At 39.5% G+C, this 17,275-nt stretch overlaps 1 protein-coding gene across 3 annotated transcripts in view; it reads left to right on the forward strand.

The window, feature by feature from the left end:
- Positions 1–17,275, forward strand: part of TAMM41 (TAM41 mitochondrial translocator assembly and maintenance homolog) — a 56,668-nt gene that overhangs the window by 22,350 nt on the left and 17,043 nt on the right. For all 3 annotated transcript variants that reach the window (XM_007192587.3, XM_028169155.2, XM_028169154.2), the window contains one exon: positions 7,900–8,045. In XM_007192587.3, coding sequence (XP_007192649.1) covers positions 7,900–8,045 — 146 coding nt within the window. The remainder of the gene's footprint in view (positions 1–7,899; positions 8,046–17,275) is intronic.

Genomic DNA, 17,275 nt, shown 5'->3' on the forward strand with positions numbered 1-17,275 from the left:
GGTAAGAAAAATTGATTCTTACGATCAGATGCTGGTTCATGCTGTGCTCACGATTTTATTCATTTTGTTCTGAAGCAGCAGGTAATAAGCCCGTTTGCTTGCTGTTCCCCATGACTGAGCCGGTTCTGCTGCACAGCAGTTGGAGAGATTCAGTTCAGCAGACGTTTATTGATGTGCCTTCATGTGCCAGGCAGCGCGTGAGGAGCTGGGGGTTCAGGGACCAATAAGCTTCAGTCCTCGTTCTCAGAAAGTCCATAGTATTTTCCAGCTCCTTTCATCATGGCGTGCAGTTGTTCTTTGGGGAGGATTTGGATTTGCGTACCCGTACATTTTGGTAACGTACAGACCCTCTCTCAGAAAGTCACTATCTAAAATACAAGAACTTTTTGTTTGTGGAATGTACAGGGGAGAAGAAATGGCACAAATATTTAGAACTCAACAGTGATGCAATTTGATCTTTCACTTCTGAGCCAGCCTGTTAGATTCAGAGTTTGATGACATTTCATCCCTTCAGAGATTAATAGAAAACATTTATAGGCTCTGAATAAAAGCGTAAGGATTTACGCAATTGAAAGTTAACCCAGCTGCCTCTCCATTCACATTTGCTGAGACATCATGTCTGTGCCTCTGTGCGTTTATTTTAAAATGCTAGAAGTAGTGTGCCAACATTACAGAAGTGAGGGAAATGGAGGAAAATTACAAAGTGAAGTAAAGCTAGTGCCTAAGACATCACTGCCCTGATACTAAGAGGTGGCTGGGCCTTGGGCAAGCTGTCTTTGCAACTCCATCTCCTCATCATTGAAATTGAGAATAATTAGTACCTTCTTTTTTTTTTTTTTTTTTTTTTTTTTTTTTTTTTCTTTTTTTTTTTTTTTTTTTTAAAATGTGCTTTTTTTTTTTTTTTAGAAATTCATGTTCTTTTTTATTTATTTATTTATGACTGTGTTGAGTCCTCGTTTCTGTGCGAGGGCTTTCTCCAGTTGCGGCGAGTGGGGACCACTCCTCATCGCGGTGCGCGGGCCTCTCACTGTCGCGGCCTCTCTTGTTGCGGAGCACAGGCTCCAGACGCGCAGGCTCAGTAATTGTGGCTCACGGGCCCAGTTGCTCCGCGGCATGTGGGATCTTCCCAGACCGGGGATCGAACCCGTGTCCCCTGCATTGGCAGGCAGACTCTCAACCACTGCGCCACCAGGGAAGCCCAGTACCTTCTTTTTTTAAAAAATTTATTTATGTATTTATTTTTGGCTGTGTTGGGTCTTCATTGCTGTGCACAGGCTTTCTCTGTTTGCAGTGAGCGGGGGCTACTCTTCATTGCGGTGCACAGGCTTCTCATCGCTGTGGCTTCTCTCGTTGCGGAGCACGGGCTCTAGGCTCGTGGGCTTCAGTAGTTGTGGCACGTGGGCTCAGTAGTTGTGGCTCACAGGCTCTAGAGCGCAGGCTCAGTAGTTGTGGCGCACGGGCTTAGCTGCTCCGAGGCATGTGGGTTCTTCCCAGACCAGGGCTTGAATACGTGTCCCCGGCTCTGATAGGCAGATTCTTAACCACTGTGCCACCAGGGAAGTCCCAATCAGTACCTTCTTTACGAGGCTTTGCCAGCCCTGAGCGAGACAGCCAGTGTGAAGCACAGGCCATTAAAAAGCCCACAATAAATGTGTATCTTATTAGAGCAAACGTAACCATTTTTTTTTGTTTGTTTTAGAAATTCACGTTCTTTTTTAATTTATTTATTTATGACTGTGTTGAGTCTTCGCCTCTGTGCGAGGGCTCTCTCCAGCCGCGGCAAGCAGGGACCACCCTTCATCGCGGTGCGCAGGCCTCTCACCATCGCGGCCTCTCCTGTTGCGGAGCACAGGCTCCAGACGCGCAGGCTCAGTAATTGTGGCTCACGGGCCCAGTTGCTCCACGGCATGTGGGATCTTCCCAGACCAGGGCTCGAACCCGTGTCCCCTGCATTGGCAGGCAGACTCCCAACCACTGCGCCACCAGGGAAGCCCAAACGTAACCATTTTAAAATAGTCCTTTTGTCTTCTTTTTCCTGTTTTTCTACAGTTGTTTCCTTCTTGTACTTTTGTATCCTGGTTTCTTAGCTGCACATTATTACATGGTCATTTTCCATCTCACAGTGTGTTGTTCCTGTAATTTTTAGTGGTTGCACCCTGCTCCGTGGTAGGTGTGGGTGCACTGTTCCCCTGTCTTGGGGCATTTGGTTGCTGCCAGGATTTCAGTGTTATAAATAGTGCTTCAGTGAACAGTTGCGTGTGTGGAATGTATTCAATTGCTTCTTGGGAAACCTCAGGCAGGTTCCATCATCCCTGTGTCTCTGTTGCCTTCGTGCTAGATCGGGATAGGGCAGCATCCACCTGAGAGGACAGGTGTGTGGACAAATGAGCTAATATGACAAAGCAGATGCTCAGTGAACTTTGCTTCCTAACCTCTGTTTGGGTTTGTTGCTTGGGGCTTCCTCTCCAGAGATGAGGTTTCATCATTCACCGCTTCCAGAAGTATGTTAGCAGTTTATAAAGTCAAAAGCATTATGTGAAAGAACCAATTTCTCTACACCCTCACTAGCAGTCATCCCAGGGTTTAACTATGTAACTCTCTTCCCTTTAAAATAATAGTGAAAAAACAGTCTTGTCTGTATTTGAGCAGCTTGTTAGGACAGGACTCACTTGAGCTCACTGCCCTAACCAGTCCTGACCTCATCTCACAAAGGTCGGGTTCCAGAGGCTGTTTGTAAGGCTTTTTCCAAAGCTTATAGTCCTCACATGCTTTCTACCAAATTGTAGTGTAAGTTGGTCCTTTGAAGCTTAAAAATCCAGTGTATTTTATTCCTTACTGAAGTACATACTTACTATTGGATGTCTTTTTATTTCTCCAAACAGACCAGTAGTTTGCTCCAGAAGATCTGCTGTGGCTGGTCATAATTTTGATGATTCCCTTCCCTGCTCCCAAGAAAAGAAATCGGTGAGGGTAACCACATGTCCTGGTTTGCCCAGTTTATACTTGTCCTGATGACTTTGCATTTCCCACTTCACCCTCAAAAGTGACCTAGTTTGGATGATAAGTTACATTCTCACCCTCCCCCCAGGGGATTCCTCAGCAGCTGAGGTATCTGCCTGCTCTTTCCACCTCACTCCTCCCCGAGACGACTTTCTATCTGCCCAGCAAAGGCTTCCGCCACATGGCTTTCTCCAAGCTTCCCCAGAGGGTCCTCACGTGTGCCCAGCCTCTTCTGAGTTAACATTAGCCCAATAGGCGTTCACACAAGTTTTCCCATTTCCTCACTCTTTTGCCCCCATATCTTGCTGATGGTCGCCAGTGGCATGGGCAGGGTAGGGCACTTTGTTTGCCTCAAAAGTTGCTCTTTGTCCTTTGGAATTAGTATTTTGCAGCTCAGTTCATCCCACAGGCAAATGTAAGGTTCCTCATTTCTCACCACTTGCAATTTTTTTGTACTTTAAACTGAGCGCAGTCTTTTTTTTTTAAAACTAAATTTCATACTTTTTTTCCAGATGCTTTGGCATCATATAGAGGCAGCCTTTGGTGCTTTTTTTTTTAATTGAAGTATAATTGACTTACAGTATTATATTAGTTTCAGTGTACGACACAGTGATTTTATATTTTTATAAATTACAAAATGATCACCATGGTAAGTCTAGTTATCATCTGTCACCATACGTAGTTATTACAACGTTACTGACTATATTCCCTATGCTGTATATTACATCCCTGTGACATTTCCTTTATAACTGGAAGTTTATACTTCTTAATCTCTCTCACCTATCTCACTCATCTCTCTACCCCCATCCCCTTTGGCAACCATACATTTGTTCTCTGTATCTGTGAGTCTGTTTCAGTTTTGTTGTTTGTTTTGTTTTTTAGTTTCCACATATAAGTGAAATCATACAGTATTTGTCTTTCTCTGACTTATTTTGCTTAGCATAATACCCTATAGGTCAATCCATGTTGTTGCAAATGGCAAGATTTCATTCTTTTTTTATGGCTAATATTCCATTGTGTGTGTGTGTGTGTGTATGTGTATATATATATATCCCATCTTCTTTATCCATTCATCCATCAGTGGGCACTTAGGTTGCTTCCATATCTTGGCAGTTGTAAATAATTCTGCAGTGAACATAGAAGTGCATATATCTTTTCAAATTAGTGTTTTGTTTTCTTTGGAAAAATACCCAGAAGTGGGATTCCTGGATCATACAGTAGTTCTATTTTTAATTTTTTGAGGAACCTTCATACTGTTTTCTGTAGTGGCTGTACTAATTTACATTCCTGAATGAGGGTTCCCTTTTTTCCACATCCTTGCCAACACTTGTTACTTGGAGTCTTTTTGATGATAGCCATTCTGACAGGTGTAAGGTGGTATCTCATTGTGGCTTTATTTTGCATTTGCCTAATGATTAGTGATTTGAGCATCTTTTCATGTGTCTATTGGCCATCTGTATAAAACTTCTTTGGAAAAATGTCTATTCAGATCTGCTGCCCTTTTTTTTTTTTAATTTTTATTTATTTGTTTATTTATTTATGGCTTGTGCTGGGTCCTCGTTTCTGTGCGAGGGCTTTCTCCAGTTGTGGCAAGCGGGGGCCACACCTCATCACGGTGTGCGGGCCTCTCACCATTGTGGCCTCTCCCGTTGCGGAGCACAGGCTCCAGACACGCAGGCTCAGTAATCGTGGCTCACGGGCCCAGCTGCTCCGCGGCATGTGGGATCCTCCCAGACCAGGGCTCGAACCCGTGTCCCCTGCACTGGCAGGCAGACTCCCAACCACTGCGCCACCAGGGAAGCCCCTGCTGCCCATTTTTTAATCAGGTTGTTTGGGGTTTTTTTGTTGTTGAGTTGTATAAGTTGCATATATCATTTGCAAGTATCTTCTCCCATTAAATAGACTGCTATTTTGTTGATAGTTTCCTTCGCTGTGCAAAAGCTTTTTAGTTCGATGTAGTCCCATTTGTTTATTTTTGCTTTTATGTCCCTTGCCTGAGGAGACAAAGCCCCCCAAAATATTGCTAAGACTGATATTAAAGCTCATACTGACAGTTTTATGGTTTCAGGTCTTACTTTTAAGTCTTTAATCCATTTTGAGTTTATTTTTGTATGTGGTGTGAGAAAGAAGTCCAGTTTCATTCTTGTGCATGTAGCTATCCAGTTTTCCAATACCATTTATTTATTTATTTATTTATTTTAATTTTATTTATTTATTTATTTATTTTTGGCTGTGTTGGGTCTTTGTTGCTGGGCGTGGGCTTTCTCTAGTTGCAGTGGGCGGGGACTACTCTTCATTGCGGTGCGCGGGCTTCTCACTGTGGTGGCTTCTCTTGTTGTGGAGCACAGGCTCTAGGCACGCGGGCTTCAGTAGTTGTGGCACTTGGGCTCAGTAGTTGTGGCTCGCGGGCTCTAGAGCACTGTCTCAGTAGTTGTGGTGTATGGGCTCAGTAGCTGTGGTGCATGGGCTTAGTTGCTCCGCAGCATGTGGGATCTTCCCGGACCAGGGCTCGAACCCGTGTCCCCTGCGTTGGCAGGCGGATTCTTAACTACTGCGCCACGAGGGAAGCCCTCCAATACCATTTACTGAAGAGACTGTCTTTTCCCCATGGTATATTCTTGCCTTCTTTGTCATAGATTAATTGAACGTATAAGTGCAGGTCTATTTCTGCACTCTCTGTTCTGTTCCTTTGATCTATGTGTCTGTTTTTGTGCCAGTGCCATACTGTTTTAATTTCTGTAGCTTTGTAGTGTAATTGGAAATCAGGGAGCATGATACCTCCAGCTTTGTTCTTCTTTCTCAAGATTGCTTTGGCTTTTGGGGGTCTTTTGTGTTTCCATATAAATTTTAGAATTATTCATTCTAGTTCTGTGAAAAATGCCACTGGTACTTTGACAGGGATTGCACTGAATCTGTAGGTTGCCTTGGGTAGTATGGTCATTTTAACAATATTAACTCTTCCAATCCATGAGCATGGTATATCTTTCCATTTGTTTGTGTAGTCTTCAGTTTATTTCATCAGTGTCTTATAGTTTTCTGAGTACAAGTCCTTTACCTCCTTGGTTAGATTTATTCCTAGGTATTTTATTCTTTTTGATGGCAGTGTAAATGGGATTGTTTTCTTAATTTATCTTTCTGATATTTCATTGTTAGTATATAGAAATGCGACAGATTTCTGTATATTAATTTTGTATCCTTCAACTTTAGTCAATTCATTTGTTCTAATAGTTTTTTTTGGTGGCATCTTTAGGATTTTCTATGTGTAGTATCATGTCATCTGCAAACACTGACCGTTTTACTTCTTCCTTTCCAGTTTGGATTCCCTTTACCTCTTTTTCTTGTCTGATTGCTGTGGCTAGGACTTCCAATGCCAGGTTGAATCAAAGTGGCAACTGTGGGCATCCTTGTCTTATTCCTGATCTTAGAGGAAATGCTTTCAGCTTTTCACCATTGAGTATGATGTTGGCTGTATGTTTATCATATATGTCCTTTATTATGTTGAGTGTATTTCCTCTATACCTACTTTGTTGAGAGTTTTGATCATAAATGGATGTTGAATTTTGTCAAAAACTTTTTCTGCATCAATTGAGATGATCATATGATTTTTATTTTTCAATTTGTTAATCTGGTGTATCACATTGATTAATTTGCAGATATTGAACCATTGTTGCATCCCTAGGATAAATCCCACTTGATCATGGTGTGTGATCCTTTTAGTATATTGTTAAATTCAATTTGGTGATATTTTGTTGAGGATTTTTACATCTAAGTTTATCATTGATATTAGCCTGTATTTTTCTTTTCTTTTCTCTTCTTTTCTTTTTTTTTGTGGCATGTTTGTCTGGTTTTGGTATCAGGGTGATGCTGCCTGCTTGTTTGGTTTGGCATCAGGGTGATGCTGGATGTTTCCCAATCTTGGAGGAGTGGCCTTATGTAGGAGATGTCCTATGGGTCCCAGCAGCACTCTCCCTTCTGGTCACCAGGACTATATAGGGGTGCCCCCTGTATGGGCCACATGGGCCCTTCTCTTGTGGTGGGGCTGACTTCTTTGGGCATGCTCATAGGCAGGGCTGGTCCCTGCCAGTTAACTGCCAGGCCCTGCCTGTGTGGTGGCCACTGGCCTGCTGGTGGTTGGGGCTTGTCCAAGGGTGATTGGATGTAGGGCCTGGGGCTGGTTCTGACCCAGTAGTGAGCAGGCCTGGTGCTAATAGGCTAGAGGGAGGACTCCAAGATGTCACTTGCCAGCACCAGTGTCCTCATGGTAGAATGAGCTCCTCAGAATGGCTGCCATCAGCATCTGTGTCCCCAGGAGTCCCAGTTGCCTCTTGGCTTCTCTAGAAGATCAGCAAGTTCACCACTTGCAATTTTTTAAATTATATCTGCTTTAAAGTTTATCTTAAATGTAAACCTTGCCCTTATCAAATATAATAAGGTTATTTATATTCATAAAGCGCCTCAAAAGCCCTCATGCAAACAGCAAGCAGGGCCAAGCTGAGTAAGCAGTACCAAGGACACAGCTATGGTGAGGCACACGACCCCATCTCTGTGATTGGTCACAGGCAGAGTTTTGTTCACAAGATGAAAGTTTATAAATACAGAAGCTTCTGCATTGGAAAAGCAAACACATATTAACCTCTCAGTGGTGACTACCTTTTGTACTTAGGTAACTATATTTTAACTGGCTAAAGGGCTTTGTGATTTGAGAGGCTCTCTTTTCCCCCAAACATGTGCCTGTGTTTCTGGGGTACTGTGTTCATGGTTTTAAGGTGGAAAAGCAAGTGTTTTGAATGAGAGATCCTGCCAGGTTGAACTAGTGCAGTGTCAGCTGGGGGACTGTAGTCCACAGGTCAGAATGTGAATTCACAGTGGAAAATTCGTTTTTCTGTTTATTTTAACCAGGTGACTTTCGGATGGTGGTCGGAGAGGATAAGGCAAAAGTGTTGAATATTGTGAAGCCCAACATAGCCCACTTTCGTGAGCTCTACGGCAGCATTTTACAGGAGAATCCCCAAGTGGTGTATAAAATCCAGCAAGGCAGCCTGGAGGTAAACTATCTGTGGGAAATCCTGTGGATTTATGTTCTTCCATATATTTGAAATAAGGCTAAAAGGTACACAAATGACTAGTAAGTGACTAGTAATAAGAGGCTGCCTTTGGAGAAGGGGACCAAGGGCTGACATGAGGCAGGGGGTGGGGACTGGTCTTCACCGTGTGTGTCTTTTTTGCCATTTGAAGTTCTTACTATGTATGTTAATTATTAATCAAAAATGAGTGAAAATCAACTCTGAAATTACCTTCTTTCCATCCCCAAGCCCATCTGCCTCCCCAGAGGTAGCCTTATTAACAGTTTGGCATGTTTTCTTCCAGATCTTGTTGCATGTACTTTTGTATGTATTTGTACATATACACATGTATGAAGTAGTTTGGTCTTTTTTGTTTGGTTTTATTTTACATAAATGTATTCATACCGGTTATTCTGAAGCTTGTTTTTTCCCCACTTGTTATATGTATCATGTCTTGGAACTTTTCTTTTGATACATCAAACAAAACTTTCTTTCAAGGCATTCTTCAAAATATTAAATTTTTTGAAAAGAAAAATCAAAGAGCCTTTCCTTTGAGAAAAGTAATTTGCATTTAAGATTTTTTAAACTATAGAATTCATAGTTTTTTATCTTTAAGATAAGGAACACTATTTTACTTTTTTAATGCTCTTCCTCTTCCACATAATAAGGGCGATTAATATTATGTTGAATGACAAATTAATGGCATTTCTAGAACTGAAAGGGAACTTTAAAAAAGTAGGAATTATTTTAAATGTAATATTGGAGAATAACATGAATGCCCAGAATACCCACCACTCAGGTTAACAGATTTTGCCATGTTTGCTTTAGATTGAGGTTTTTTGTTTTTAATTTTTACTTTTCTCAAAGTAATGCATGCATATTCTTTAAAAACCAAGTGGCATCCCAAGGTTTGTAACAAAAAGCAGCAGTTCCCTGCTGTACACTTTCCTACTTGTCTGTGCTACTTCCCAGAGCAACTGCTTTCGTCTCCTTCACTGATTCTTCTTATGTTTACCTCCATATTTCTAAGTAATATGATTTGATTGTTATTCTTGATTTTTTTCAATTTGTACTTTATTTTTGTCATCTTTCTATGGAAAATGAGGATTTTTTACTCTCTTATGCACCACAATCAACCCACATACATTCTCTCTCTCTCTTTCTCTCTCTCCTCCTCCCCACCCCGCCCCTCCACCGCTTATGCTCCATGTATAGTTATTACATAATTTTGGGTTAGGGTAATAGTCGAGATTTACTTTATTATGACAACTGACTTTCTTCATTGCTAAGTTATACTACTATGAAATTTCCTTTCCTGTACAACTTTGTTTTTCTTGGAGTTAATCACTGTCTCATTTTTTTCACTTGCTTAGTTTCTACGTACCTGTAACTAATTCACCCTCAAATTCTGCTACAAATCTGTAAAACATCTCCCACTGTAGACAGACACATCAGGTGTGTTCTCTGTTTCTTGCTTTTCTCGGGGACGTTCTTCCTGTAGCCCTGTGTCCCCTGTTCCTTTCGGGGCTGGTTGTGTTCTAGGCTTGATGCACAGCTCTTCTCCTGAAACTTTCTTTCATTAATACCAGAGAATTTCTTCCCCTCTCCTTTGCTAGTTTTTGGTTTTCTGGATCTTTTCCTCTTTTCACGGTTTACACTTTAATTTTGATGAAGTATACCTTTTAGTACTTCCTAACATAGGTTGTGAAGGAGGTAAATTTTTTGAGACCATGTACATCTGAAAATTGTACCCTCACACTGATTGATAGTTTGAGCTAGATATCAAATTCTAGGCTGGAAGTAATTTTCCCTCAGAAGTTTTAATTCATAGCTTCATTTATTCTAGCTTCTAGTGTTGCATTCAAAAGTCCAACACTAGAGACTGTCATACAGAGTGAAGTAAGTCAGAAAGAGAAAACCAAATATCGTATATTAACACATGTATGTGGAACCTAGAAAAATGGTACAGATGAACCGGTTTGCAGGGCAGAAGTTGAGACACAGATGTAGAGAACAAACGTATGGACACCAAGGGGGGAAAACCGTGGTGGGGTGGGGATGGTGGTGTGCTGAATTGGGCGATTGGGATTGACTTGTATACACTGATGTGTATAAAATTGATGACTAATAAGAACCTGCAGTATAAAAAAACAAACAAACAAACAAAAAAACAACTAATACTAAACTTTCTTTGGGTTATTTGTATGGAAATATGTTAATATAAATGTTTCAGACATTACATGAAATTTCTAAAAATCTTATATGTTCTGGTATAATGTTATAAGTCATAATTCTACTTATTACTTTAAAATGTATATCTCAGAAATAAATAAATTTCCTTGACAAGTGCATTATTATGAACTTTCATCAAATCTTTAACCGTGGTCATTTTTAAGTCTTTTGTCATTTACAGACAGTTCTGGGTGTACTCTGATGCTTTTGCAAAAATGTTCCTATAAAAGGGTTTCATCTTCAAGGAATTCATGGAAAAGACTCTGACAAGTACAGGTTTCTGGTAACTGACTATACTGCTGAACTGAATGAATAAGCATTTTCAGAGCTCTAATGGAAAACTGATGAATTCATAAAAGTGCTAACAAAAGATCAAGATTGAAAAAAGAAATTAATTACATGGGACTGAGTGAACTGATGAGGATGATTATAATTTTTGTGACTTTCTGTTTGAATTAAAAAAAAAAAAAAGTCCAACACTATTCAGATTCCCTATCCTTTGGATGTGACCTTTATTATCTCTCTGACAGTATTTAGGATCTTTTCCTTTTTTCCAGTATTCTTAAATTTCATGATGATTTACCTTTGTCTTTGTGTATATGTTTTTCATTTATTTTTTAATTATTATTAATTTTTTGGCTGCACCATGCAGCTTATGGGATCTTAGTTCCCCAACCAGGGATCAAACCCTTGCCCCCTGCAGTGGAAGCGTGGAGTCCTATCTGCTGGAATGCCAGGGAATTCACATGTTTTTCATTTATTACTCTGGCATTTCATGAGCCTCTTTTGGAAATTCACGAGCTTCAATGCTAGGAAATTTTCTTTTATCATTTCTGTAATGAAACTTTCTTTTATCATTTCTTCATATCCATTTTCTTAGTTTCTTCTTTCTAGAATTCCTGTTAGTTGGTTGTTGGACCTCCTTGTTCAATTGTTCCTTTCCCTCATTCCTGTTTCTTCGGGGTTTTGTTCTGTTTTCCAGAAGAATTTTTTGAATCGATCTTCTAACACTTCTGTTGAATTTTTAATTTCCTCCGAATGTTCTTTTTTATAGCATCCTGTTCTTGTTGTATGAATGCATTATCTTTCCTCATCTCTTTAATGATCCTTATTATAATTTTTGAAGTTTTTTCTTGCTCTCTATATTGTCTCTGTTTGTCTTAGTTCCTTTTTTTCTATGGATTCACTCTCATCTGTTGTGTTAGAAGCTTTTCTCAAATGTTTGCACATCCTTTGTGGCCTGTTTTTTTAAGAGCAAGGCAGTTTAAAAAATGCAGACTGGGAGTTCTTTGTGATGGATAGAGCTTGTCAGCTGGTGAGCTTCACTGTAGGATTTAGGACAAGGACCTGGCTGTTTCATTGGAGGACCCCAACTTTCAGTATCTGTAGAATTTCTCCGGAGAGACATCATCTACTCTCTGGTTAGAGGATAGGGAAAGATAATGTGCCTAGCTGCCAACTTTTAGAACTGAGCAAGGGAAAAGAGCTGGGAATTTACTTTAACTGTGAAAATAAACTTCCAAATCCCTCAGTATGGCCTCTGAAAGCCTGGATGATCTAGGTTCTAACTGGCTTCTTGTTGTGGGGAAATGCACAAGAATAAGATTAGTGAGCTGAGCTTCAGTTCCCAGAGCTGCATCTAATCTTAAAGCTGCCACTGATACCCATCTTCTCCCTCCTCTGCTGCCCATTCCAAATTCCCCTCACCCTTTCTAGCGTTTCGGCTGGTCTAGGTGAGGTGGCTCAGACCCTCATCCCTGAGGAGTCTGAGACCCGGGTCACCATGCCCATCTCGGACTGTAGCTACTACACTTTCCATTTACCATCAAAGTTGGGCAAGAGGTAGTAAAAGATGTGTACCAGCAGCCCTACCTCCTGATGGTCAGATTTAATTATTTCTGCCAGTATGGTGATTCATTTCTTTGTCTTCTGGACTTCTTGTCTGCCTGGGATTCTAAAGTGATTGGACGGCAGTTATACCTTTAAGTTTTTGTTTTTTAAAATTAGTTATCCATTTTATACATATTAGTGTATATATGTCAATCCCAATGTCCCATTTCATCACACCACCATCACCCCCCTGTGACTTTCCCCCCTTGGTATCCATACTTTTGTTCTCTACATCTGTGTCTCTATTTCTGCCCTGCAAACCGGTTCATCTGTGCCACCTTTCTAGGTTCCATATATATGCGTTAATATACGATATTTGTTTTTCTCTTTCTGACTTACTTCACTCTGTATGACAGTCTCTAGGTCCATCCACGTCTCTACAAATGACCCAATTTCGTTCCTTTTTATGGCTGAGTAATATTCCATTGTAGATATGTACCACATCTTCTTTATCCATTCGTCTGTTGATGGGCATTTAGGTTGCTTCCATGACCTGGCTATTGTAAATAGTGCTGTAGCAAACATTGAGGTGCATGTGTCTTTTTGAGTTACGGTTTTCTCTGGGTATATGCCCAGTAGTGGGATGGCTGGTTCATATGGTAATTTTAGTTTTAGTTTTTTAAGGAACCTCCATACTGTTTTCCATAGTGGCTGTATCAATTTACATTCCCACCAACAGTGCAAGAGGGTTCCCTTTTGTCCACACCCTCTCCAGCATTTGTTGTTTGTAGATTTTCTGATGATGCCCATTCTAACTGGTGTGAGGTGATACCTCATTGTAGTTTTGATTTGCATTTCTCTAATAATTAGTGATGTTGAGCAGCTTTTCATGTGCTTCTTGGCCATCTGTATGTCTTCTTTGGAGAAATGTCTATTTAGGTCTTCTACCCATTTTTTATTGGGTAGTTTGTTTTTTTAATATTGAGCTGCATGAGCTGTTTATGTATTTTGGAGATTAATCCGTTGTCCGTTGATTCGTTTGCAAATATTTTCTCCCATTCTGAGGGTTGTCTTTTTGTCTTGTTTATGTTTTCTTTGCTGTGCAAAAGCTTTGAAGTTTAATTAGGTCCCATTTGTTTATTTTTGTTTTTATTTCCATTACTCTAGGAGGTGGGTCAAAAAAGATCTTGCACTGATTTATGTCAAACAGTGTTCTTCCTATGTTTTCCTCTAAGAGTTTTATAGTGTCCAGTCTTACATTTAGGTCTCGAATCCATTTTGAGTTTCTTTTTGTGTATGGTGTTAGGGAGTGTTCTAATTTCATTCTTTTACATGTAGTTGTCCAGTTTTCCCAGCACCACTTATTGAAGAGACTGTCTTTTCTCCATTGTATATCCTTGCCTCCTTTGTCATAGATTAGTTGACCATAGGTGCGTGGGTTTATCTCTGGGCTTTCTATCTTGTTCCATTGATCTATATTTCTGTTTTTGTTCCAGTACCATATTGTCTTGATTACTGTAGCTTTGTTGTATAATCTGAAGTCAGGGAGTCTGATTCCTCCAGCTCTGTTTTTTCCCCTCAAGACTGCTTTGGCTATTCGGGATCTTCTGTGTCTCCATAGGAATTTTAAGATTTTTTTGTTCTAGTTCTGTAAAAAATGCCATTGGTAATTTGATAGGGATTACATTGAATCTGTAGATTGCTTTGGGGAGTATAGTCATTTTCACAATATTGATTCTTCCAATCCAAGAACATGGTATATCTCTCCATCTGTTGGTATCATCTTTAATTTCTTTCATCAGTGTCTTATAGTTTTCTGCATACAGGTCTTCTGTCTCCCTAGGTAGGTTTATTCCTAGGTATTTTATTCTTTTTGTTGCAGTGGTAAATGGGAGTGTTTCCTTAATTTCTCTTTCAGATTTTTCATCATTAGTGTATAGGAATGCAAGAGATTTCTGTGCATTAATTTTGTATCCTGCAACTTTACCAAATTCACTGATTAGCTCTAGTAGTTTCCTGGTGACATCTTTAGGATTCTCTATGTGTAGTATCATGTCATCTGCAAACAGTGACAGTTTTACTTCTTCTTTTCCAATTTGTATTCCTTTTATTTCTTTTTTCTTCTCTGATTGCTGTGGCTAGGACTTCCAAAACTATGGTGAATAAGAGTGGCGAGAGTGGATATCCTTGTCTTGTTCCTGATCTTAGAGCAAATGCTTTCAGTTTTTCACCATTGAGAATGATGTTTGCTGTGGGTTTGTCATATATGGCCTTTATTATGTTGAGGTAGGTTCCCTCTGTGCCCAGTTTCTGGAGGGTTTTTATCATAAATGGGTGTTGAATTTTCTCAAAAGCTTTTTCTGCATCTATTGAGATGATCATATAGCTTTTATTCTTCAGTTTGTTAATGTGGTGTATCACATTGATTGATTTGCGTATATTGAAGAATCCTTGCATCCCTGGGGTAAATCCCACTTGATCATGGTGTATGATCCTTTTAATGTGTCGTTGGATTCTGTTTGCTAGTATTTTGTTGAGGATTTTTGCATCTATATTCATCAGTGATATTGGTCGGTAATTTTCTTTTTTTGTAGTATCTTTCTCTGGTTTTGGTATCAGGGTGATGGCGACCTCATAGAATGAGTTTGGGAATGTTCCTTACTCTGCAATTTTTTGGAAGACTTTAAGAAGGATAGGTGTTAGCTCTTCTCTAAATGTTTGATGGAATTCACCTGTGAAGCCATCTGGTCCTGGACTTTTGTTTCTTGGAAGATTTTTAATCACAGTTTCAATTTCATTACTTGTGATTGGTCTGTTCATATTTTCTATTTCTTCCTGGTTCAGTCTTGCAAGGTTATACCTTTCAAAGAATTTGTCCATTTCTTCCAGATTGTCCAGTTTATTCGCATAGAGTTGTTTGTAGTAGTCTCTTAGGATGCTTTGTATTTCTGCGCAGTCTGTTGTAACTTCTCCTTTTTCATATCTAATTTTATTGACTTGAGTCCTCTTCCTCTTTTTCTTGATGAGTCTAGCCAATGGTTTATCAATTTTGTTTATCTTTTCAAAGAACCAGCTTTTAGTTTTATTGATCTTTGCTGTTGTTTTCTTTGTTTCTATTTCATTTATTTCTGCTCTGATCTTTATGATTTCTTCCTTCTACTAACTTTGGGTTTTGTTTGTTCTTCTTTCTCTAGTTCCTTTAGGTGTAAGGTTAGATTGTTTATTTGAGATTTTTCTTGTTTCTTGAGGTAGGCTTGTATCGCTATAAACGTCCCTCTTAGAACTGCTTTTGCTGCATCCCATAGATTTTGGATCACTGTGTTTTCGTTGTCATTTGTCTCTAGGTTTTTTTGATTTCCTCTTTGATTTCTTCAGTGATCTCTTGGTTATTTAGTAGCATATTGTTTAGCCTACATGTGTTTGTGTTTTTTACTTTTTTTTCCCTGTAATTGATTTCTAATCTCATAGCATTGTGGTCAGAAAACATGCTTGATATGATTTCAAATTTCTTAAATTTACTGAGGCTTGATTTGTGACCCAAGATGTGATCTATCCTGGAGGATGTTCCACGTGCACTTGAGAAGGAAGTGTAATCTGCTGTTTTTGGATGGAGTGTCCTATAAATATCAATTAAATCTATCTGGTCTCTTGTGTCATTTAAAGCTTGTGTTTCCTTATTAATTTTCTGTTTGGATGATCTGTCCATTGGTGTAAGTGAGGTGTTAAAGTCCCCCACTATTATTGTGTTACTGTCGATTTCCTCTTTTATAGCTGTTAGCAGTTGCCTTATGTTGAGGTGCTCTTATGTTGGGTGCATATATGTTTATAGTTGTTATATTCTCCTCTTGGATTGATCCCTTGATCATTATGTAATGTTCTTCCTTGTGTCTTGTAACAGTCTTTATTTTAAAATCTAGTTTATCTGATACAAGTATTGCTACTCCAGCTTTCTTTTGATTTCCATTTGCATGGATATCATTTTCCATCCCCTCACTTTCAGTCTGTATGTGTCCCTAGGTCTGAAGTGGGTCTCTTGTAGACAGCATATATATGGGTCTTGTTTTTGTATCCCTTCAGCGAGCCTGTGTCTTTTGGTTGGACCATTTAATCCATTCACATTTAAGGTAATTATCGATATATATGTTCCTGTTACCATTTTCTTAATTGTTTTGGGTTTGTTTTTGTAGGTCCTTTTCTTCTCTTGTGTTTCCACTTAGAGAAGTTCCTTTAGCATTTGTTGTAGAGCTGGTTTGGTGGTGTTGAATTCTCTTAGCTTTTGCTTGTCTGTAAACCTTTTGATTTCTCCGTTGAACCTGAATGAGATCCTTGTTGAGTAGAGTAATCTTGGCTGTAGGTTCTTCCCTTTCATCACTTTAAATATATCATGCCACTCCCTCTGGCTTGTAGAGTTTCTGCTGAGAAATCAGCTGTTAACCTTAGAGTTCCCTTGTATGTTATTTGTCATTTTTCCCTTATTGATTTCAATAATTTTTCTTTGTCTTTAATTTTTGTCAGTTTGATTACTATGTGTCTTGGTGTGTTTCTCCTTGGGTTTATCCTGCCTGGGACTCTCTGTGCTTCCTGGACTTGGATGGCTATTTCCCTTCCCATGTTAGGGAAGTTTTTGACTATAATCTCTTAAAATATTTTCTCAGGTCTTTTCTCTCTCTCTTCTCCTTCTGGGACCCCTATAATGCAAATGTTGTTGCGTTTAATGTTGTCCCAGAGGTCTCTTAGGCTGTCTCCAATTCTTTTCATTCTTTTTTCTTTATTCTGTTCTGCGGCAGTGAACGCCACCATTCTGTCTTCCAGGTCACTTATCCATTCTTCTGCCTCAGTTATTCTGCTATTGATTTCTTCTAGTGTATTTTTCATTCCAGTTATTGTATTGTTCATTTCTGTTTGTTTGTTCTTTAATTCTTTTAGGTGTTTGTTCTTTAATTCTTCTAGGTCTTTGTTAAACATTTCTTGCGTCTTCTCGATCTTTGCCTTCATTCTTTTTCTGAGGTCCTGGATCATCTTCACTATCGTTATTCTGAATTCTTTTTCTGGAAGTTTTCCTATCTCCACTTCATTTAGTTGTTTTTCTGGGGTTTTATCTTGTTGCTTCATCTGGTACATAGCCCTCTGCCTTTTCATCTTGTCTGTCT

Source organism: Balaenoptera acutorostrata, chromosome 10 (assembly GCF_949987535.1).
Source record: "Balaenoptera acutorostrata chromosome 10, mBalAcu1.1, whole genome shotgun sequence".
In the NCBI taxonomy this organism is placed as follows: Eukaryota; Metazoa; Chordata; class Mammalia; order Artiodactyla; family Balaenopteridae; genus Balaenoptera; species Balaenoptera acutorostrata.